This window comes from Quercus robur, chromosome 5, assembly GCF_932294415.1.
Source record: "Quercus robur chromosome 5, dhQueRobu3.1, whole genome shotgun sequence".
Classification (NCBI taxonomy): Eukaryota; Viridiplantae; Streptophyta; class Magnoliopsida; order Fagales; family Fagaceae; genus Quercus; species Quercus robur.
This window is the reverse complement of record NC_065538.1, coordinates 71,844,503-71,868,717: the sequence shown is the minus strand read 5'-3', so window position 1 is coordinate 71,868,717 and position 24,215 is coordinate 71,844,503. Positions and strand designations below refer to the sequence as shown.

The window sequence follows — 24,215 nt, the reverse complement described above, 5'->3', positions numbered from 1 at the left end:
CCCACCAAATTCTTGTGTTAAGCATTTCGTCAGCCTAAGATACTTTTGCATTCTCTCCTCCTTTGCTTCATACTCCTCCTTTATCTACCCTATTACTAGCTTGGAATCACTCTGGAGGAGCAAGTTTTTAGCTCCTAGTGCTTTCCTGACCCTTAGCCCCGTCAATATTCCTTCGTACTTGGCTTCATTATTGGTGGCCGAGAATATTAGCTGAACCCTGTACTTAAGCATTTCTCCTTTTGGGGTGATGACGACGGCCCCCACTCCTCCCCTCTTTTGGGCTGACAAACCATCAGTTTGTACTGTCCATATTTCTGTTTTGTTGGTTGCACTGTCCTCGTCTGTGATGGTGAACTCGGCGATGAAGTCTGCTAAGGCCTGCACTTTAATAGTTGTCTTAGGGTGGTATTCAATGTCAAACTGGCTAAGTTCGATTACCCATTGGACCATTCTCCCTACTGCCTCGGGCTTGTTCATGGACTTCTTAATGGGTTGGTCCGTCATTACCAAGATGGGGTTTGCTTGAAAATAAGGTTGCAATTTGCGCAAGGCTACTATCAATGCGAATGCAATCTTCTCAATCCTTGGGTATTTGGCTTCTGCCCCTTGGAAAGCTTGACTGACGTAGTAAACTGGGAGTTGTTTCCTATCCTCTTCCCGGATCAAGGCTGCACTCACGGCTGTGGCTGTGGCTGATACTGCCAGATACAAATACAGGTTTTCCCCTTCCTTGGACAGGCTCAAGAGGGGTGGATTGCTTAGGTAGCGCTTGAGTTCTTGAAAAGCTGCCTCACATTCGTCAGTCCAAGTAAAAGCTTGCTTCAATGTCTTGAAAAAGGGTAGACCTTTGTTCGTCACTTTAGTGACGAACTTGTTGAGTGCCGCTATCTTTCCTATTAGCTTCTGGACTTCCTTGACGGTCTTATGCGATGCCATGTCAAGTATGGCTTGCACCTTTTCTGGGTTTTCTTCTATCCCTCTTTGGGATACCATGAATCCCAAGAACTTCCCCGAGGCTACTCTAAAGGCACACTTACTAGGGTTCAACTTCAACTAATACTACCTGAGTGTGGTGAACGTCTCTCGGAGATCATCCAGATGTGCGAGCTCTTCTTTACTCTTGACAAGCATGTCATTCACGTGTACTTCCATGTTCCTCCTGATCTGCTTGCTGAACATTTTATTCACTAACCTCTGGTAGGTTGCTCCTGCATTTTTTAGCACAAAGGGCATTACCTTATAGTAATAGAGCCCTTAGCTCGTGATGAAAGCAGTTTTCTCTTGGTCTTCTTCAGCCATCTTGATCGGATTGTACCCCAAGAATGCATTCCTGAACGTCAGTAGTTTATGCCCTGCTGTGGAATCCACTAACTGATCTATCCTTGGTAGAGGAAAATTATCCTTTGGAAGAGCTTTGTTTAGGTTTGTGAAGTCCACGCACATTCTCCATTTCCCATTCGGTTTCTTCACTAGGACTGTTAAGGACATATTTTATGTAATTAGCTAATCCTTTGACAAAACGCACTTTACTTGTATTTGGGTAAATCTATGATGTGTTTAATACTTCAAGAAACATGTTATTCAAGTCTAGTATTAAAACCATGAAGATTGGACCAAGAAACAAATGAAGAAAAGCTGTTCATTAAAGCTGGACAGATAGCTCGACACCTGCGGATAGATAGCTCGATAGCTGCTCGACACCTCTCGACAGCTAGGCTATCTATCGAGCTCTTCAGTTGATTGTTATTGCAATCTCGACACCTCTTGATAGCTGGTGGATCGATCGTGAAAGCTCTTGTCTCCTCGACAGCTCCTCGATAGCTTCTCGATAGCTGTATCTGTCAAAGTTTAAAGCTCGACACCTCCTCGACACCTCCTGATTGATCAAGGTTACTGGAATTCAGATTTTCAGATTTGATTTTCAGCCCATGCTGACATGTATGTGTAAGGTTTCTTTTCTCACAACCCTAGACCTATATAATACTTATTTTAGAGGCTGTCATATAAGAGAATACAAGGAGAACATATGAAAAAGGTGACCGATGCCTTATTCTCTTTGAAAGAAGCTACTGCATCTTTTGCGCCTTAGGGTTTTGTAACCAAGTGCTTCTTGATCTTCATTGTTAATGAAGTGAAGAACTTTGCAGCCACAATCTTCTTCTAGTTGTTGATTAAGTTGCGTACTGGAATCCGCGCAATTGGTTAGTCACGTACTGTGATTCGTGCATCAAAGGGTGGCGTTCATATATTGAAGAATTCAAAAGTTCTAAAGCGGCAAAAGGTTTCTACTGTAAATTCATCTATGGGGATTGTAGAGTCTAGGGACAAAAGTTTTGTACTAGATCTGAAACTTCTCTTTTCTATAGTGGATTGCTTTTCGGGAAGGTTTCCCCCCAGGTTTTTTACTGTGAAATTAGTTTGTTTCATTGGTTTTCCTAGGTCATCATATCTTGTCTTATTTATTTTTCTGTTGCATGATTTTGACATGATATTGATGTTCGTTTGTTTTAAAAAGTTTTATTAATAATAAATCTAATTAACAACTTGGATTTAAAACTTGTTAATTCTATTAACCGGGGTCTATATTTCCCAACAAGGACGACACTTGCGAGCCAACCTAGGTAGTAGACCTCTTGAATAAAGCCTGTTGATAACAACTTGTTGACCTCGTCTATAATTGCTTGGTTTCGTTCTGGAGCGAAGACCCGGCATCTTTGTTGGATGGGCTTCTTCTCAGGATCCACATTTAGCCTATGTTGGATGACCTTTGGGGATATGCTTGGCATGTCCTCGTGACTCCATGCGAAGACGTCCATGTTTTCTTTAAGGAACTGGACAAGTCTCGTCCTCATCTCGGGACTCAAAGCCGTCCTTATTCTGGTCGTCTTTGCTATTTCTCCTTCAACCAACTCCACTGTCTCCAGGGCTTCTACTTTATCTTTTTCCTTCTCCTCGATCATCCACGTATGGTTTTCTTTTGTAGCTAACACGGCCTGATTGCATTCCCTAGCCACTACTTGATCTCTTTTTACCTTGCCTACATCATTTTCTGTTGGGAATTTTACTTTCAGGCACTAGGTGGACGTGGCTGCTTTCCAACGGTTGAGTGTGGGCCTCCCAATGATCACGTTGTAAGATGAGGGACAGTCTACTACCAAGAAGTCCAATTGATGAGTTAGTTGCCTTGGGTAAGCCCCCACTGTGACCGTCAATGTTACTATGCCTTTTGGATACACTCTATCTCTACTGAAGCTAACGAGGGGGGAGTCAAATAGGCGCAACCTTCTTGGATCTAGCTTCAACTGTTAAAAAGCGGAGAGGTAGATGATGTCCCTGAAGCTGCCATTATCTACGAGGATTCTCTTGGTATTGAATCCTTCTATTGTGAGCATTATGACCAAAGGTCGTCATGATGTTGCTTCACTCCCCTAGCGTCTTCTTCCGAGAAAAACATGTCCCTGTCTGTTCGTCTCTACTTCAAGGGGGGTATTCTGTGGACACTGTTTACTTGCCTTTGACATGCTTTCCTGAAGGATCTGAACGACCCACCTGTGGATGGTCCACCTGTGATTGTTTTCATCTCCCCGACCATGCTTGGCAAACATTGGAATGTGTGGTCTTCGTCTCTGGGATTGGCTTCGCATTGGTTTTTGTTATCGTCTCTGCCTCTACTAGGTTCCCCCTTCTTCACGAACCTCTGCAGTTTCCCTTTTCGTATGAGTTCCTCTATTTGCTCCTTTAGGTCCTTGCAATCATCTATGTAGTGATCGTGATCCTTGTGGAAACGACAGTACTTCTTCTTGTCACGCACATTGGGTGATGAATGTAATGGCCTTGGCCATTTAAGGTAGTGCTCATCTTTAATCTACACCAAAATTTTGTCAACAGGCATAACTAAAGGTATGAATTTTACCTTTTGAGGGGCCTTTTCGTCTTTCCTTTCACCCTCGTCGCTAGGCTGACGATCGGGGCGATCCCTTTTTCGTCCTCTACAGTCGTCCTCCTTCCTTCCTTTTTCACTAGTCTTTTCTACGTCTTTTATTGCGGCTAAAGCGTCTTCTACGTTCATGTATTTCTATGCATTTAGGAGCATTTCTGTCATCATCTTAGGAGGATTCTTCGCGAGTGAGACCACGAACTCCTTAGATTTCAATTCAGCTTTAAAGGTAGTTAACTGCACCTTGTCATCAACTTCGTCCACCTCTAAAGTTTCTCGAGTGAAGCGTTTCACGTACGACCTCAGGGTCTCTTTCTCCCCTTGTCTACTGGTGAGTAAGTGGTCTGCGGGCCTCCTCGGGCATTGTCCTCCAACGAAGTGGTGTAAGAAGGCATTGCCCAACTATTCAAAGTTGTTGATGGACGATGTTGGCAACTTCATGAACCACTCCCATAGCTCCTTTGAGAGTGGTGGGGAAAAAGCGACACAGTATTTCGTCATGAGGCTGTTGAAGGCCCAATATCGTCTTGAAGGTGTTGAGGTGGTCCAGGGGGTCCTTAAGTCCGTTAAACGGTTTAAGCTAAGGCAAGCAAAATTTCAATGGTACTGGACATTCTAGGACTGCTGCTGTAAAAGGTGAACTTGTCGTCCTGACCATTCTATCCAGGTTTCGATCTATCTTCCCTTTAATGGCATTTCTCAGCTCATCCATTTCCTTTCTCATCTCCCGGAGGAGATCCGAGTTTGGTTCATCTGGAGTAGTTGGTCCTCGACAGTCGCTCCTTCTATGACTATCTCCTTCATCTTCTTGATTAGCCTTAGACTAGTTCTCCTCTTGTTGAAGCTGTAGCCTCAACTCCTAGTTCTGCTTGGTGAGTTCTTCCATGCTAGCTGCAAGTGTCTGGATTTGCAAGGCTAATGTTGCAGGATCTTGGTTGAACTCCATCTGAATTTGAGAATTGATTGGAACTGGCTTTCGAACCTAAGTGCGAAAATGTCATTCCCACAAATGGTGCCAAACTGATGATATGCAAATCGTCAGTAATGTAGGTTCGTCCAGACGGAGCTGAATCCGTGCCACCAACTTTGCAAATGTAGAACAATAGCTTCCTTAAGGTGGTCATCGGTGTGGTGCCTGCCACAACGTCTCCGATGCCAAAGTTAGTATATATGAGAGTTTTTAGAGAATAATAAGGATGTTATGAATATAAGAGTATTTTTGGATGAATCTCCGTACTTGGTTTGTCTTTGATCAGTATGTATATATACAGCTTCATGGTTTCTAGCCGTTGGGGCCTTAATTGTAGCTTTAGTGCCCTTTTTGTAACGCCTTAGGACTCATGAATATGAGTTTTGATAAGGCTCCAACGGTCTGTCCCTTGATTGGTAACTGTCCAAGGCATTGAATGCTCTTATTAATGATTCACCTGTGTTTGTCCATGTCATGCCAAGGTGGACGAGTCTATTTGATAAGGTCGTCTAGGAAGGGGAGTTCGTCAGTCCCACGTCAGTCCCACCAGCTACTAATGTATTATCAGCGGCCAACTAATATTTTTTCCTCTGTAATTTTCCATCGTATCTTAGATTGTTGGCATGGCTGGTATCTAACATCTATATATTTTTGAGTTTTCTCCGAAAAGCTATAAAGTTGCATCACGACGATGCCTCAGTTGCAACTAAAACTCAATCAAAAAACTAACCTCAAATGCCAGGTCGCGTTAATTAAGTTGGTTGCCTAGAAATTAAATTACTATTAACATTAGGACTATCCTGGCTTAGAATTCAACATCAAATAGGATTTGTTGCCGACTTTGACTTGCATTCATGTGCAAGCAATTTTGTTTCAGCCCTAGCCGACATAAACACCTATATAATAGAGAGGTGCTGCTGTTTATGTGTGTGAGCCGAGTGTACCAAATAATAGATTGAGAGAGATCAGAGAGAGAGAGAGAGAGAGAGTTTTTGGCAAGTCTCTAGCAGATTATGTGAAGTTTTTCTTCCGCCATTGAAATCAATTAATCGATGACGACTAGTTCTATTAATTATTCAAAGAAACTAAACCTACGCAGAACTAGAGTGACTGAACTGGAAGCCGAACCCACGGGCACACTGGTAGTTTCTTGTAAACGTCTATATCAAAAGAAGGAACGAAGGTTGGACGGTCGTGTACTCATGGTTGAAGATTTCAATAACCCTCCTACAAATTTGTTAACCCTCAAAGTTCCTACCCAAATACTCCAATGCCCACCTTGTCACCAACACTATCTTTTGGGGAAAATCTCAGCCCTTAACCTCCTCGATGCTTCGAAAGTTCAGCGAATTGTTTCGACAGCACAAGACTTAGCGGCCACGGGCACAGGATATTTCATCGTGGCCGAGTTGGAAATCCTCCGAGTTGAAGTTGTTAACGTATTTGATTTGTCAAATTTCATTGAGTCTACCATTGAGTCTATGATTTCAAAAGCTAGTATTGATAAACTGGCGAGGAGGGGGAGCTTTGTTGCGAGTAGTAAAAGTCAAGAATTGGATTTGGGTACGTGTACTATTTGCTTAGAGGAGTTTTCATCATCACCAGAGGCGAAGCTGATTCGAATGGACTGCTGTCATGTTTATCACCTAGCTTGCATGTATCCATGGTTGGAGAACCGGAGTACTACTTGTCCCTGTTGCCGTTTTAATATCAATTGATTATCTTGTTTCATATTTTTTTTTTTTCCTTTTGGGTTATAATTTTGTTTTATGATATTAATTGATTATTGATGATATGGTTATTTTTTAGTTTTTATTTTCCTCTCCATTTTTATGAATTTTATATTTCATGGTATTGTAATTTGTAAATAACAAAAAAAAAAAAAGAAGGTACCCTACCCAAAAAAAAAATTCCCTTGAGATTTGGGTACGTTGTTTTTAAGCCCGCCCACCTCTTATATTATCAATTTAAATTTTAAATCACGAGATATTACAATTGATCAAAAAAATTGGATGAAACTTGTGTTCAGTGCATTTTTTGAACACATATCTGTATCGTAATATATCAAATGCAAAAAGGCACTAGACACAAGCCGTATTTGATCAAATTGACCCTTCGGTCCTACTTGCATGGTAAGGTGCAGAGTCCCAAACACATACTTGAATCTTTCCTAATTTTTTTTAAACTATTAAAATTCATTTTAATACTATTTTTTCTAAAATAAAATTTAATTTTTTAAAAAAAAACTTTTTTTTTTGGGTTCTACTTCACAATCTACCCATTCTCTGTTTCTCTCTCCCTTCATGAAGCTGGTATAGTTGCTTTGATAGCAGTTTCCTCTCACATTCAGAGTCCATAATTCAATCTTTCTTCTACATGGGTGTCATTTTGCAAATCATCCTTTGACACTTTTAATCTTAAAATTTCAAAAACACCCAAACTCCTTTCGTCAACAAATGTGGCTACGTGCAAGTGACCACTTTATAATAAAAATAATAATTAATTTTTCTAGAATTAAATTTGGAAAGAAAAAGGTGCATTTCAGTATGAATAATATGAACCTTCATATATGAGTATTTATTTTTTGATGGAATCCTTTTTAAAAGGTAATGGTCCATTTAGGTTGAACTCATTGGGCTTTGATGGGAATGAGAAAGCGTCGGCCTGTTATCCTTCCAATGCCCTCCTCTCTATGAACCACGAGGCCCAGAGCCTTCAATTTCTCAAAATCACTAGAACATACAATTTTATGTCATCTACTAGAACATACCAAATTATCAACCTTCAATTCACTTAATCACTCAAACTCCACAACAAACACTAAGTATAACTTTACATGCAATTCCCACAAAATCTAAAACCTCAACATACTAAAAAAAAAAAAAAAAAAAAGCCCTTTAAAAAATCAAAAAAAAAATTCTTTTTAATTTTTATACAAGATAGAAATTATACTCTAGCCTAAGTGTATATGTGTGTGAAGTTCTCTTTTGAAGACTTGAACCCTGACCCTTACCCCCTCACACTCCACAGATATTTATACTTGTAGAGTGAACATTGTACCAAGGATGTGTAGTGGTCCCACAATTTTAATTAGCTATGATTTTACAGTAGTCAAAGAATCCACAAAATCCAATTCTAGAGCTTCAAAATTTGAAAAGTAGCGAAATATTAGAAGTGGAATAGAGATCGATGTTGAGTAAACCAAAAATTGGTTACTCTAATACTGCAACCCATGTTTCAATTATATGTTAAAAAGCCTCCTCGTACTCTCCTCTATGACTCTATCCCTTCCTTTCTTCTTGACCTATACCACCACCAATGAAGGAAAGAACTCAAAAATATTAACAGCAACAGTTAAGTGTCGCTTCACACCTTCCTATGACCCTTCCAAGCTCAACTAGCAATCCTTCTTCATTACTGTGAAACTCGATCACCAGCCTCATTAATTATACCATACAGTTTTGATATAATCTTTGATACCAGAGCACATGACATATTATGAATATTGCCTCATCTCTGAACTAGAAGTTGTTACAACAATTTGAAAGAAGGATTTCTAGTTCATAGATTGATAACTAAGCTAGGGTTGGAAAGTTAACAACTTACCAACCAAAAAAAGAAAGAAAAAAAAAAAAATAAGAGAAGGTTAACAAAGGTGCACTAGAAAACTTACTTGTTGAATGATGGGCCTGTTTGGTAGTCTATTTTGAGCAATGTTGTTTTGTGTTTAAACACCCAAACAGGTGGGCCCCATGCTGAAATCTTTGTTTGGTACGTGAGTTTGAGCTATTGTTGTTTGAGTTGTGTTCAAGCGTTATTTGAGCAAGTGTTTCACAGGAGATGAGTTGTGTTCAAGCTTGTTTGAGTGTGTGTTTCACTGTACTCTAGGCCCATGCGTATAATCATACTGTCTCTTCTCTCCCACGTGTTCAGTCTTAATGTGAAATAAAGAGAAACAGTACCGGTGACAGCTTTTTAAAAAAAAAAAAAAAACACACTTACCAAAACACACAACTTCATATTTCTAAACACCAAAATATCTATTTAAAACACATTACCAAACACATTTTTCTCTTTATGAATACTATAAATACATATTTTTAACAATACTTTTTAAACCATATTTCCACATCATTTTAAACAACGTTACTCAAACTCCTCTGCCAAACAAACCCTAAATTTTATTGACTTTATTGTTTATCGGTGTAGTGAGAATGTGAAGTCGTGGACCACTTTGATATTCTAGTTCAACAAGTCATATGGTTGCTTTCGAGAAGCTATGGATTTCCAGTGGCTACTCAAGCATAACGTCATAGTTAGAGATGAAGTCGTGTTATGCGTTCTGAACGTATCAGCTGCATGCATCTAAGTGCTTAACTGCTTATGTTTGGATATTTAGATGTATTTTGTCATCATTAGAATCATAATCAAACTTCAGAATGGTGTTGGAGCTGCCTGAATGGGCATGTATTTCAATTGTTTCTATTGGAAGATATGCACAAGTTATTTTAACAAGCTTGTCAAGATAGTGATTTAGTAATTTAGACAATAGTCACTTCAAGTAATGATCATAATGTGTTAGCAAATGAAGCTCTAAAGTATATTTTCTAAATGAAAAATGAAAGCATGAAACTAAATGCACTTGCATAGTTGCACGCATGATGGTTTTTAAAGGATGCATTAATTGGTATTTAGAAGAATATTTTGATTTTATCTAACACAATTAATAAGGTATCGGGTTTGGTTTACTTTTAGTAATTTTTTAACTAAAATCTTCTTTTATTTTAATGAGAAATCATCACATCACCTACTAACTAAATAAAATGTGGAGATTAAAACTTACTATCACTTGCTATTATATATTTAAAATAATAAGAAATGTCTAGTTAAAAAAACACTGAAGGTAAGCTAAGTATCTATTGGTTTTGTCTAATGCAGGCGTGCAACTAAAGTTGTAGAAGAAAAAAAAAAGTAAACAACAATGCAATCAGACTTACAAACATCTAAGATTACTTTTATGGGCATCATGCTTATTATAACAGAATTGACTTTTTATCCAAACAGCAAGTTTAGCAGTAGTGTAGGCTAAGAAATAAGATTTCTCCTAACCCAGCTAAATTTACTAAGTTCAAGGAAACTACATATAATAGTGCCAATAGACCAGTCCACTTGACAATCCTTCTTTACATTGAGGCTATCACCACATGCTTTAACATTACCTTCTAAGATAACCTACATATTCTTTCTAGTAACAGCTTGTAAGGCCTAGAGAAAGGCAGATGCTTCAAACTGCAAAGCAGAGCACCTCTCATATAGAGAGATAAAGTGTGCACATAAGGTACTTTAATTTGGTTAAGTTTCCATGGTTAAGTTTTTTAAAAACAATGGTTAAGTTTCCCTTCACACCTTCCCTCGACCCTTCCAAGCTCACATGGCAATCCTTCATTATTATGAAGCTCGATCACCAGCCTCGTTATTATCTACAGCTTTGATATAATCTTTGATACCAGAGCACCTGATGTGAATATAGCCTGATCTCTGAACTCGAAGTTGATACAAGAATTTGAAAGAAGGATTTCTAATTCATAGATTGATAATTAAGCTAGGGTTGGAAAGTTTACAACTTATCAACCAAAAAGAAAAAGGAAGAGAAGGTTAACAAGGTGCACTAGAAAACTCACTTGTTGGGAGATCAAGGATAAAGTTTTTGACTTTATTGTTTATCTGTGTAAAGAAAATGTGAAGTCACGGACCACTTATTGATATTCTAGTTCCACAGTCATATGGTTGCTTTCGAGAAGCCGTGGATGTTTTCCTGTGGCTACTTAAGGATAACGTCATAGCTAGAGATGAAGTCATGTTTTGCGTTCTAAACGTATCAGCTGCGCATGCATCTAAGTGCTTAATTGCTTATGTTTGGATATTTAGATGTATTTTTTCATCATTAGAATCATAATCAAACTACATAATGGTGTTGGAGCTGCCTGAATAGGCATGTATTCCAATTTTTTTCTATTAGAAGATATGCACAAGTTATTTTAACAAGCTTGTCAAGATAGTGATTTAGTAATTTAGACACTAGTTGCTTCAAGTAATTGATGTGCATGAAATATATACAATAAAGTACCCTCATATTTGCATATTTTACCTCATTTTTATGATTAATTTGTGACTAATTATAATCTATCTTTGTTTTATAGGTTATAAAGGCTTTGCATTCTTACAAGAATTAGTGGAAGACAAGAAAAATGAAGAAGAAGCAGAGCAAGTGAAGTGTAATTGACTATGCTGAAACTACAAGGTGGGGCCAATTGATTCAAGAAGCGAACTTTTAGAGAATTGTAATTTGCAAGGCTGGAAGGCGCGAAGTGTCAGATAAGGAAAAGAAAAGACAAGAATTTTGCATGTTTGTGGGCTTTCTCCAGTCCAATAATTCCCTATAACTTCACCGACATACAAGAATTTAACAAGGACTTTCTATTGGGCCACTTCAGTTTTGGTCATTGTCAAGAAAAGCCTTAGGTCAGCCGCATGTGTTATGTGATTATGAATAAGCAAAATAAAGCAATAGAAAGGAAGGCTAGTCCGAATTGTATTAGGAGTGACTTCTCTTATATAATGCTTTAGGTTAGAGTTTGTTTAAGGAGGACGGCTAGGACTGAACGTATAGAGCCGCGACTACCTCTTTAGTTTTCTTCCATGACAATTAGTTTTATTTATTTGTCTAGTTTAATGCTTAGTATTTTATTTTTGTATTTTATTTCAATTACTATGAGTAGCTAGATTTTCAATTAAGGTTGAGGATGAAACCTCGTTAAGAATTATCAGTAATATTTATGTGAATTGAATTTTTCCACAATAGTTGTTAATTTAATGATTTAAATTGTTTTTACTTCATATCAATTGACAAAGATGAGATTCTAGATATAAGTTCAATCATGTTTTTCTCATGATTTAGGATTTATCCTAATTAATTGAATGCTTGGTTTATTATTTCTTGATTTTAAAATTGGATATCTCTTGTGATTTGTTTGTCAATTGATACAATTGATGATTTGATTTTTAGAATTTGATATCTCTTGTGATTTGTTTTTCAATGGATACAATTGACGAATTGATTTTATACTTAGGAAGCGAAGAAGAGCATGCTTTAGATTTTTAAACATAAGTTTTAATGATGATATTTTCCATGAAAACAGGATTAATTTCTAGATTATCATGTAGTGGCTGGGAAAAAATAATAATCATAAATATATGTTGATATGAATTAACAAGGCGGATTCCAAAACCTTGATTCCAAAACCTTAATTCCTTTCTCTACATTGTTTACATCTCTTTACTGCTTTATATTATATCTTTGCTTAATTTAATTATTTGCTTAGTTTATTTTAATTTCAAAACAACCAATTTTTATTAAGCTAGATTAGAATTAATTTGGTTAAGGTTTAATTAATTTTCCTACGTTCACTCAAGTCCCTGTGGGTTCGACCTTGTTCTTGTCAAACTATTCTTCGGTACGGTTCATACACTTACAAGAACTTTGTTGTGAAATTTTAAAGTACTCGCAAGTGTATGAACCGTACCGAAGTATAGTTTGACAAGAACGAGATCAAACCCATAGGGATTTGAATAAACGTAGGAAAATTAAATCAAATCTTAACCAAATTCATCCTAATCTAGTTTAATAAAAATTGGTTGCTTTCAAAATTAAATAAACGAAGCAAATAATAAAATTAAGCAAATAGTTAAACTAAGCAAAAGATATAAAGCAATAAAAAGATGTAAACAATCAAAGGAAAGGAATTAAGGTTTTGGAATCCGCCTTGTAAGTCATATCAGCATATATTTATGATCATTAATTTTTCTCAACTCACTACATGATAATCTAGAAATCAATCTTGCTATCATGGAAATATTTCTCATTAAAATCCTTATTTTAAAAATCAAAAGTATGTTCTTCTTCGCTTTTTAAGTATAAAATCAAATCATCAATTATATCCATAGCCAAACAAATCACAAGATATATCAAATTCTAAAAATCAAATCATAAATTTTATCCATTGACAAACAAATCACAAGCGATATCCAATTTTATAATCAAGAATTAATAAACCAAGCATTCAATTTAATTAAGATAAATCATAAATCATGAGAAAAACATGATTGAACTCATATCTAGAATCCTATCTTAGTCAATTGATATGAAGCAAGAACAATTTAAATCATTAAAGAACAACTATTGTGGGAAAAATCAAATCACATAAATTATACTGATAATCCTTAACAAGGTATCATCCTCAATCCTAATTATAAATTTAGCTACTCATAGTAATTGAAAGAAAACACAAAAATAAAATACTAAACATTAAACTAGAAAAATAATTAAAACTAACTGTCATGGAAGAGGTAGCCGCAGCTCTCTATACATTCAGCCCTAACACTAGCCTCACTGAATTTTGCCCTAAAGAGTCTTTAAATAGGTTAAGGAATCCTATTACAAGTTGAATTCCCGTTTGGAGAAAATCCTAGATTTTTAGGCTTTAATTAACCGATGATTTCGGCCCATTTAATATCTGAATTCGGACTTTTGGTAAACTAAAACATTGTAGCCCTTTAAGTTAACTTTCCAACCCAACTTGAATCATCTTGATTGGACATCTGAGCCAAAAGTTATGCGAAAAATGCTAACTGATGTGCAGTCTGGAATCCTAATCCGAATTGGACTTAGATTTGGTGCAAATTTCATTTGATTCCCTGCTCCAACTGGACTTAAATTTAATTGGGTTGGACTTCTTTAACTTTATCATGGGCCTTGTAAAAGTAAAGTCCATTAGCTTTCTTCTTTGCACAAATTCACTTATTTAATTCCATTCTCCTACAAAAGACAAATTCATGCAATAAGATTCAATTAAGCACAAAATTGATTATTCAGCATTATTTCAAAGCCAAATATGAAATGCATGAATTATCTCAAAATAAGTACGATAATGCTTTCTAACAATTATATAAATATGCAAAATTAAGCTATTATCAATGCACATCAAACTTTAAAATTCCACACCAGTAATGTTCATGATGTGTTACCAAATGAAGCTCTAAAGTATATTTTCTAAATGAAAAATGAAAGCATGAAACTAAGGCTGTGTTTGGTTCCCGTAAAATATTTTCCGAAAAATATTTATTTTCCGGAAATGCTATTTTCAGAAAAGAAAAATGTATTCAAGCTGTTTAGCTGCCTCAAAATTTGTTTTACGGAAAATCAATTCCGGTGTTTGGTTCGTTCAAACATTTTTACAGAAAATGCTTTACATAGCCTAGCTACCCAATTTTCCATACACTTCCTCAGCTGTAAACATGTGGATAATGAATCAATTCCACACTCATTCACAAAAGAGACAAAACCCAGCAAAAAAATTCATCAAATCTGGTCAAATTGAGATCGCGCAGCGGAGGAGAAGGTGAGATCGCGCGGTGGAGGCGAGATCGAGCGGCGCGGTGCTGCGATCAACGAGCGGCGCGATGCTGCGATCGACGATCGGCGCGGTGCGATCGTCGGACTGGAGCTCGATCTGTGGTCGCCGGCGAAGTCTCTTCTTCCTCTCTCTTTGCGATCTGGGCTCTCTCTCTCTCTCTCCCTCCAGAAATACTTTGAAGTGAAAATGAGAACTGAATTCATTTTCCGCCTCATAAGCCTTATTTTACGGTCAAACTGAAAATATTTTCAGTTTGACCCAATTTACCGGACCTACCAAACATGCTATTTTCCGGAAAATGATTTCTAAATTCCGTTTGAAGTCAAAACAATCGGACCCTAAATGTACTTGCATAGTTGCATGCATGGTGGTTTTTACAGGATGCATTAATTGGTATTTAGAAGAATCTTTTGATTTTAAGTAACGCAATTAATAAGGTATTTAGAAGAATCTTTTGGTTTTGTCTAATGCGGGCATGCGGCTAAAGCTTTGGAAGAAAAAAAAAAGAGCCAACAAAAAACATCCAACTATCCAAGATTACTTTTGGGAGGCATCATGCTTGTTATAATAGAATTGACTTTTTATCCTAATAGCAAGTTTAGCAGTAGTGTAGGTTGAGAAATAAGATTCCCCTAACCCAGCTGAATTTACTAAGTTCAAAAAACTACAACTAATAGTACTAAGAGACCGGTCCACTTGACCATCCTTCTTTATATTGAGGCTGTCACCACAAGTTTTAAAATCACCTCTTAAGACAACCTACATTCAATTCTTTCTAGCAACAACTTGTAAGGCCCAGAGAAAGGCAAATGCATGATGCATCAACTTGCAAAGGAGAACACCTCTCATGCAAATAGATAAAGTGTGCACATAAGGTACTTTTATTTGGTTAAACCTAAGAATTAACTAGAAATATAAGGCAATAAAGTTAACGCATTTGATTTGCGATGTGAAATGGCTTCATTTGTTTAAAGATATTAAAAAAAAAAAAACTCATAGTGTTTTTTAGTGTTTTTTATTTATTGGGGGATGGTTTTTTATAGTTGATGAAGCATAAAGTGTAGTGGACATCATACTTGCCTTTTTTGCTAAGTCAAAAAAGGCATGTTGATCTATTAATCATGACCAAAACCTTAAATTTGGCTCATTGCAAATATCATTTTTAGTATTTTAATATATATTTCATCATTAATACTAGCAAAAAAACAGATTGCAAAGTATATGTTTATAGATGTTTAAAAGGACATGTTTATTCATATTAAACCAATATGTTTATATTTTCTAAAAAAAAAACCAATATGTTTATACACATAAATTTTCAATTACTTCAAACTTTTCCTCTCCCACCATGTGTCAATTTGGTTCTTAACCTTTCAATTGTATCAATTTGGTCCTTTATATTTCAATATCATGTCATTTTGGTCCCTGTCATTATAAATTAGATAGAAAAATCTAATGTTTCAAATGAAATAATAAAAAATTGAGTTACTCACCACATCATCTACCACATATATAGCCAAATTATACTTAAAAAAAAAAAACAAACCAAATTTCTATTTCCACTTGAATTAAGTTGGGGAAAAATTAAAAAATTATATACATGAAAATTAATGTTAACTTTTCATCATCATTCATGGTTTCACAATAATAAGGATTGTAAATGGGTCTTGTTGTGTTTATTTGAGTCATTGCTTATTAATTATCCAAATTTCAGGTATAACAGTAGTTAATTTTGAATTTCAGTACCACAAAGGACCATCCTAACCATACATTCTAGGTTGAAAATTTTAAAATACATGCAGCTTCTACAAAGAAAAGTCACTGAAAGTCAAAGAATCAAGTCGTTTCTTAGGAAGCCTTTTTAGTTATTCACACAAAATGCAACTAAAGTGGAAAAATCAACCGTAGTTGATATTGCTCCAACCAATTTGATTATATCTCTGGAAGCTCATAAGAAAGAAATTGTTTGTTTAAATATCCTCATCCGTTGATTCGTTCTTTTCATCTGTAAAAAAAATTCATTACCTTTTTTTATATTGGGTTTGCCATTCAATCATGGCATAAGGGATCTTTGTGAATATCATTTATTTCAATATATATATATATATATATATATATATATCCTCATTAATGATAAAACATATTAAAATGTCATCTTTATAGGTATTAAAAAGAATATGTTTATACATATAAATTAAATATGTTTATATACATAAAATTATTATTTTTTAAACGATAAAATTAGGACATATTTGTTACATTGAATAAAGATTACAACATGAATGGTATTCTTTATTATTAGAGATAAAATGAATTGTAATGAAATAACTAAACATATTCATACTTTTGGCTGTAAGTTATAATGTTCGGTGGACTAGATCCTCCATTGGATTTGCCCTTCTCATGTTCTCCCTCATCTCCGCCATAACCTTCCTCATCTCGTCCATTTCCTTCTCCAATTGTGGCACCCTTCTTGACGTGGTACCCTTTGATTGGCTTTCAGGTTCAGTGTTTCCCCTATCTTCCTGATTTTGGGCTTGGCCTTCAGTATACCCCTCATAGCGTTGCTTCTTCAAATTAATCTCCCTAGTCAATTCTTGATTCTGACGAGTTAACTCCGCCATGACGGCTACCATAGACTGCATGTGTTGAACAGAAGATTGTGGCATCACTAGGGCTGATTAACGATCACGATGGGGATTGCTTGAAGCATCCCTACTCTCCTGATGGCCCGGGCCGGTAACCCTTGATCTTATTCGAACCATTCAACCTTTTGTCGTAGAAAGACAAATTGCAAAGCAATCGAACTGCTTCTCACAGACGGCGCCAACTGATGTTAAACAAGATTAGTAGGCTGAAGGCTTCGACTTCAATGGGCTTATGGTTGTAGTGAAGGCCTGCAAGGATGAATGCACTTATCAAAAAGGCGACCGGGATGAATTGGCCAAGTCCTCTCCGATGAATAAGTTAGTTTCTCTCTCAAAAATCAAGTTCCAACTTCTAGGGAGTAATGTTAGAAAAAACTTGCCTTGATTTGATACCGACTGGTCTTTATATAGAGAACCTTGGATCGATTATTGATTTAGTAACTTCCCCAGGATTTGTGGAAATCAACGAATTCTGACATAACTTCCTCAACGGCTATAGAAGTTACAACTGCTGAGGGAAGTTAAGAATTTGTGAGGAATTTGTGCGATGAATACGGGTTTAATTCCCACTCCAAAATTCCGTGAGAATTTCCCAAGTGTCATGTGGTCGTCCATGCGCTTTGCCTCTGGACGACTCCTTTGTCCATAAACGACCTTCCTGAATGTTTGGCCTTTGGCTCACGGATGACCCTTATGGACGAACCAGAGATGAGCAATTTTTGCTATCCCATCAATATCTATATTTAAAGAAATATCTTAATTATACCTTAATATGGCTCATTGTAAATATCATTTTTATTATTTTAATATATATTTCACCATTATTATTAGCAAAAAAAAAAACATATTGCAAATTATATGTTTATAGATGTTTAAAAGGACATGTTTATACATATTAAACCAACATGTTTATACACATCAATATTCACTGGCTTCACCCTTTTCCTCTCCCTCCACTGGTTCTAAAAAAAGGGTTATAAATTATATAAATGGTTCCTATCTCTTACACCATATGTCAATTTGGTTCTTAATCTTTCAATTGTATCAATTTGGTCATTTATCTTTCAGTATCATGTTATTTTGGTCCCTATCATTATCCATTAGATTGCAAATTTTGACGTTTCAAACAGAATAATAAAAAATTGAGTTACTTGCCACATCATCTACCACATATATAGCCAGATCAGACTCTAAAAAAAAAAAATAAAAAAAAACCCAAATTTCTATTCCCACTTGAGTTAAGTTGGGGAAAAATAACAAAAAATTGTTCTCTTTTCATCATCATTCATGGTTTCGCAATAATAAGGATTGTAATATTGGTCTTGTTGTGTTTATTTGAGTAATGGCTTATTAATCATCCAAAGTTCAAGTATTGTAGTAGTAATATTGAATTTAAATACCATTCTCAAGTTCTCCTGCCAATGCATGATAGGCAAATGAGTCAAAGTACAATAAACCTTCTGCAAAGTAAAGTCACTGAAAGTTAAAGAAAGATGTTGCTTCTTATGTTTGTTATCAAAAGTATGCCAAGTTAGGAAGCCTTCTTACAAATGGTTCCTGTGACAAGGAAAGCTGAAAATCTTTGTATTGAAAAAATATGGAGAGGAACTCCTAGGAGTTCACTGTAATTTTTTTACGTTAAAACAACTTAGCATTGCTACCTAGTTATTGAAAATAGGCAGCTCCTTCCCTAGTCCATTTGAAATGCAATTGTCCTTGCCATATGATTTCCAAAGTTATTATCTTCTTTAAATTTATTTTAGTGAGTTAAAAATCTTGTGAGTCACTAATATTATCTAATTCGCTTCTTATAGAAAAAGCAAAGAACTTAAGTTCAAATTCTTCTAATTTATTTATTGAATGGGAAAAATAATCAAAGAAGTTTCTTAATAGTTTACTGATAATGATATTTTTTGTGGTTTCTATATATGCAGTTTGAACCCTATCTACCTTTCCCCCACTATCTATTTATCTCAACAGAAAAAATGAAAAGAAAAGAAGGCAACAATGTAATCTTCATTTAATGTACCAAATATGTCCTAATTTTATGGTCTTTAAAAAAAAAACTAATTTTATGTATATAAACCTATTCTTTTTAATATCTCTAAAGATGACTTTTTAATATGTTTTTTCAATAATGACGAAAAAGACCCCACCCTCGATGTGGGCCCCAATGGCCTTCCCCTCTTCACTTCCACGCCTTCCCTCTCCCTTCTCTCCCGCAAAGACACTTGCTCCTACTTCAAATTCAGGTACCCAAATCAAAATTTCAACAAAAACCCACTTGTATTTATATCTTAATAATTGATAATTTGGTCATTTTTTTGTGTGGATTTGGATTAGTATGGAGTCTTTGAAATCGGCGTTGCCGGAGGGGTTACCAACTGGGATGGTGAAGGAATTCGAGGACTCGCTTCGACCAGCTCTTCTTGTTCGCCAGAGCTTTTTGGATCTTCGTGATAATTTTCGCCGAATTGTTGATCCCCCATTGTCACTCTCTCATAGTAAAGTTGAGCATTTTGACAAAAAATTCAAATATTGGGTTCTAAATGATGTAGATTATGACAAATGATTTATTGTAAGATGACATGTTAGAATTTGAAAAGATATGTGTAGCTTAAATTCTTTTTAGGTGTCACAGTTACAGACTCGGAAGACAGTGCTTACGGTGGTAATTAATGTTTGTTAGGTCCCAAACTTAGGAAGCAGGTAGTGTTGGATGGTCCTGTGAGCTGTACATAAGATGTTGCTTCTTATGTTTTAATATAATGTTTATTAAAATTGTTTTTTTTGCTTATCAAAAAAAAAAAAAAAAAGTCATGAAATTGTAATTAGAGAAGTTAAACTTTGATTTGTATAAGAGCTCACATGTGGACATCTTAGATATTTTTTACTCTGATTTTAATGGTTCCTATTTTAATAGGATCTAAATGGAGGAACTATTTTGCCGCAAATGATGAAAGTATAACGAGTGGGAGAGAGAGAGAGAGAGAGAGAAAAGCCTAGAAATCTGATAAAAAAAACAAAGCCTAGATTTTTTTTTTTTTTTTTTTTTTTTTGAGAAAGAAAAGCCTAGAAATTGATTACTTTCTCAGGGTTTTTTTTTTTTTTTTCAATTTAACAAAAATTAAATTTTTTGAAAATAAAATAATTTTTAACTTTTATAATACATTAGCATAAAAATTATTAAAACAATTTTAATAAACATTATACAAATAAGTTTCTGAAAACTAAAAACTATCCAATTTAATAATGTATGTTTGGGTAAAATTTGTCTTTTATAAATATGTCTGATAAGTGTGATCAAAACTTATATGATTTAATTCTTATTTTGCCCCCGTCATATCATAATTCAGCACGTAAAACGGTTCAATCCCATATTGAACAAACAAATTGCCAAAAGAAACTATACAATTTTTAAATAAAATAAAAACCTTTTATTTATTTTAATATTTTAAGTTTCACCGTTCCTCTTTACTTTTACATTGAATATTAAAAATGAATCACAAAACATATATAATTGTGAAAGTTTTATAAAAGTTCGTTCTTTACTTCTTTTTTTTAATCATGGACAACAACAAATATTCTCTAGCCCACCGATAGGATAGCACGTGTAAGCGCATCAGAATTGCACTTGACCATTTCTCAACCACAAATGGGAGCTACTTCTCATTCACTACTCACCCTCGTGTTAGGTTCACGAGTGTCTGTCATAGTTACAGGAGGTTGTTAGATACATAGCCGTGACAGGAAGCCACGTTTGAGTGAAAATTAAATTACAATGTGAGAGTGAGAGTACAAAAAGTTGCCACCTCATGCTGTTACCTAACATTTCTTAGGTAGATTGCCCAAACCAAAGCTTCTCTGTTCTTCAATGGCAAGGGCATTTTAGTCTATCAATAAATAAACTAATAGTAATTCTAAACAATATAAAATGTTGCAACTTTCCTGTGCGATAGACTGGAACTGGTTGTCTGTCATTTTTATATAAACCTACTATCTTTTCTCAGCTACTCACAGTTTGAGATGTAAACAATAATGACAAAAATATTGTGATTTAGATTGTGATATTAGAATTTCACAACTTTTATTACAACTATTCTATATAATAAACTCTGAATAAGTTATTAATTGTCGGCCACTATGGACCAACCATTTTCCTATGTGGCGCCCAGTTTGGCGGTACGGTACTCATTGTGAATATCCTTTGTCAACACATATATAATAACATGGCCTACTATCCTAGTACGAGAATAAATATGCCAACAAATCCAAAGAGTGAATGATATACGTGCGTAGTTTAGCACCCACACACAAGTCACTAAAGTCCTTGGCTTTCGTGTAGGTTTAGGAAAGGAAGCTGCTTGGAAAGGCGTTGCTAAGTGCTATACTAGTGACTAGTGAGCTACAAACTAAAAAGAGAAAGATACGCTTTTGCTTTGCCTCTACTCCATCTCTCTTTTATTTCCTTTGATTTGCCATTTTAAAAGCTATAGAGAGGGAAAAGCCAAAACTGTTTTGGGTTTTGTGGTCATAATAATGGCTGGGTTGAAGAATATTGTGGCTGTTGCTTTGGTTATGATCGTCTCTGTGAGCCTTGAAGGCAAATGGGTTGAAGCCCAAGTGCACCATGTGGTCGGCGGTGACCGTGGGTGGGACCCAGCTACCAATCTCTCTTCTTGGTGCTCCGGCAGAATCTTCAGGGTCGGAGACAAAATCTGTAAGACCCCTCTACTGTACTTTTAATTTTCTCTGATTTTAATTAAAATACTATATAGTAGTATTATAGTATATACTATATTGTATGTTATTGCTGTGGTAGGTCTGGAAAAAAATTAGTTGCACTTGTTTTCTCGTGCTTTTTTTGCTTTTGGCATTGCTTCCCTTGTGAGTCCCATTAAAGAAAAATTAAATTTTCTTACCAACCAAACAAAGGGTTCCTCACAAATTTCATTTTCAATTTAGCCAGCTGGTCTACTTTCATTTGTCAATCTTATACTAATTTCCAAAAAAACAATAATCCAACGGCAAATCGAGCACTCTCGTCTTGTCCACTCAATTGTAAGCCACTTGTTGAATGAATATCCTCCTCACAATGAAAATTTAGATGCTTTCAGCTTTACCTTAAACTTGTATTTTTTACTATTTAACGCTCCGTTTATTTTGATGGAAAACTTTATGTAAAGATAGTTTTCCGTGTTTTTCATTGTTTGGTAACATAAAAAAAGATGAGTAAAAGGAAAACTATTTTTGGTCAACATAAAAAGTATAACTTATTTTTAGAGATTGTTTTCCATTATTTTTTTTTTTTGAAAAACAACTCTATCTGACAGCAAGCTAAATTAGGGAAGTTAGAAGGTTGTTTTTCAAATTATTTAAAGTTGTTACCAAACATTAGAAAATGAGATCGTTTTATAGAAAATGCTTCTTGAAAAATGACTCATTTTCTAGAAAACATCGTTGCTAAAACAAACAGAGCGTAAAATATAAAAAAGAAAAAGAAAAAGTTTTAGTGTTACTTACAGTATTAGTTAAATTATTAAAAGAAAGGGCAGAGGCCTTTTCTTAGTTCAGAAGTAAAAACAGAAGGTCAATAGCTACCATTCAACGAAAAAAAGGTGACACAGTGAAGTTAATTTAGGGCACGTAACTGCTATCGCTTACTCTTATTTTTTTTTCACTACAAGAAAGGGTAGAGGCCTTTTCTTAGTTCAGAAGTAAAAACAGAAGGTCAACAACTACCATTGTGACATAGAGAAGTTAATTTATGGCACATAACTGCTATCACTTACTTATGGCTCACTATTTTTTTTTTTTTCACTACAAGAAAGGGCAGAGGCCTTTACTTAGTTCAGAAGTAAAAACAGAAGGTCAATAACTATCATTCATTGAGAAAAAGGTGACATAGAGAAGTTAATTTAGGGCACGTAATTACTATCACTTAAGGTACGTTTGGTACATTAAATGTAGATTATATTAGGAATAGTAATTTTTATTACTGGGAATAGAAGACATTGTAATGAAATAACTATTACTATTCATAAATTTGGTTGTTACATATGGAAAACTTGTAAAAGATGATGTATAAGGAAACTTTATATTTTTTGAAATATATTAATTTTAAAATCTATTATATACACTAAGGAATAACTGTTACATCCATTTTAAAGAGGAATAGCTATTCTTCAATTTAAAGAATAATTATTACAATGTAATAACTAATCCATATAATAAAGATGCAACCAAATGACCGAATTGATATTACACATGAATAACTATTCCATTACAGGAGTTATTACAGCGTAACTCCAGCGTACCAAACGTACCCTTACTCATGAGCTCACTATTTTTCTTTCACTACTTACACTTTTTTTCAATCACATAATTGTGGCAAAAAAATTGTGAAATAAGTATTTAGCATAATCATAAACTAGATTATTACCTTTTTAAAAGAAATTAAAATAATTGAAAAACATAAAGAGTTTCATTGGCTTTGATTTTATTTATTTATTTATTATTATTATTAGTATTATTATTATGAGCACATCTTTAAATGAAATGGAAGTTGTGCTGTGCATGGGCAGGGTTCACATACTCCGCAGGACTAGAGAGCATCGTTGAGGTGAAACAGCAGGATGAATACTTGTCGTGCGATATCAGCAATCCAATCAGAATGTACACGGACGGCTTGGATAGCATCTCATTGGACGGGGAAGGGATCCGCTACTTCGTGAGCAGCAAGCCAGACAGCTGCAAGAACGGCCTGAAGTTACACGTGGAGGTGCTGCCTCAGGGAACACCTGATGATTTCCAAAAAATAGCTGCATCAGAGTCTAAGGCCTCCAATGGCTATGTGTCGGCTCTTGCTTCTGGGCCCACAACTCCTTCCGGTTCGGCCCATCTCATTGGAAGCTCCATCCTCTTGGCATTTGGGTTCCTTTGCTATGCTATTGGTGCCTAGACACAAATATGAAATATCTTTATCTTTTTATCCACAGTAATTCTAGTTTTTGAGTCACTAGTTTTATGGGTATTGGTTAAAGAAAGAAAAAAATGACTTTTTTTGGACTTGTTATTATGTGGTATTTTTAAAATAGTACTTGTAGTGGTTGTGTTTGGATTGGGCTTGTTATGAATTATGTAATATGATAAAAATATTCAGCCCCTACAGCTTGCAATTGTTTACA

At 35.3% G+C, this 24,215-nt stretch overlaps 1 protein-coding gene across 1 annotated transcript; it reads left to right on the top strand.

Annotated features, from left to right (window-relative positions):
- Positions 1-21,261: 21,261 nt before the first annotated feature.
- LOC126726964 (early nodulin-like protein 2) lies at positions 21,262-24,042 on the top strand. Its single transcript, XM_050432398.1, has 2 exons — positions 21,262-21,748; positions 23,613-24,042. The coding sequence occupies exons 1-2, from the start codon at positions 21,568-21,570 to the stop codon at positions 23,987-23,989; spliced, it is 558 nt and encodes a 185-aa protein (XP_050288355.1). The 5' UTR covers positions 21,262-21,567; the 3' UTR covers positions 23,990-24,042.
- Positions 24,043-24,215: the final 173 nt, after the last annotated feature.

Excerpts from the sequence above, each read along its gene's own strand:
- LOC126726964 (XM_050432398.1), top strand. The coding sequence starts at position 21,568 with ATGGCTGGGTTGAAGAATATTGTGGCTGTTGCTTTGGTTATGATCGTC. Across the intron at positions 21,749-23,612 it reads CAGGGTCGGAGACAAAATCT|GGTTCACATACTCCGCAGGA; the intron begins GTAAGACCCCTC and ends GTGCATGGGCAG.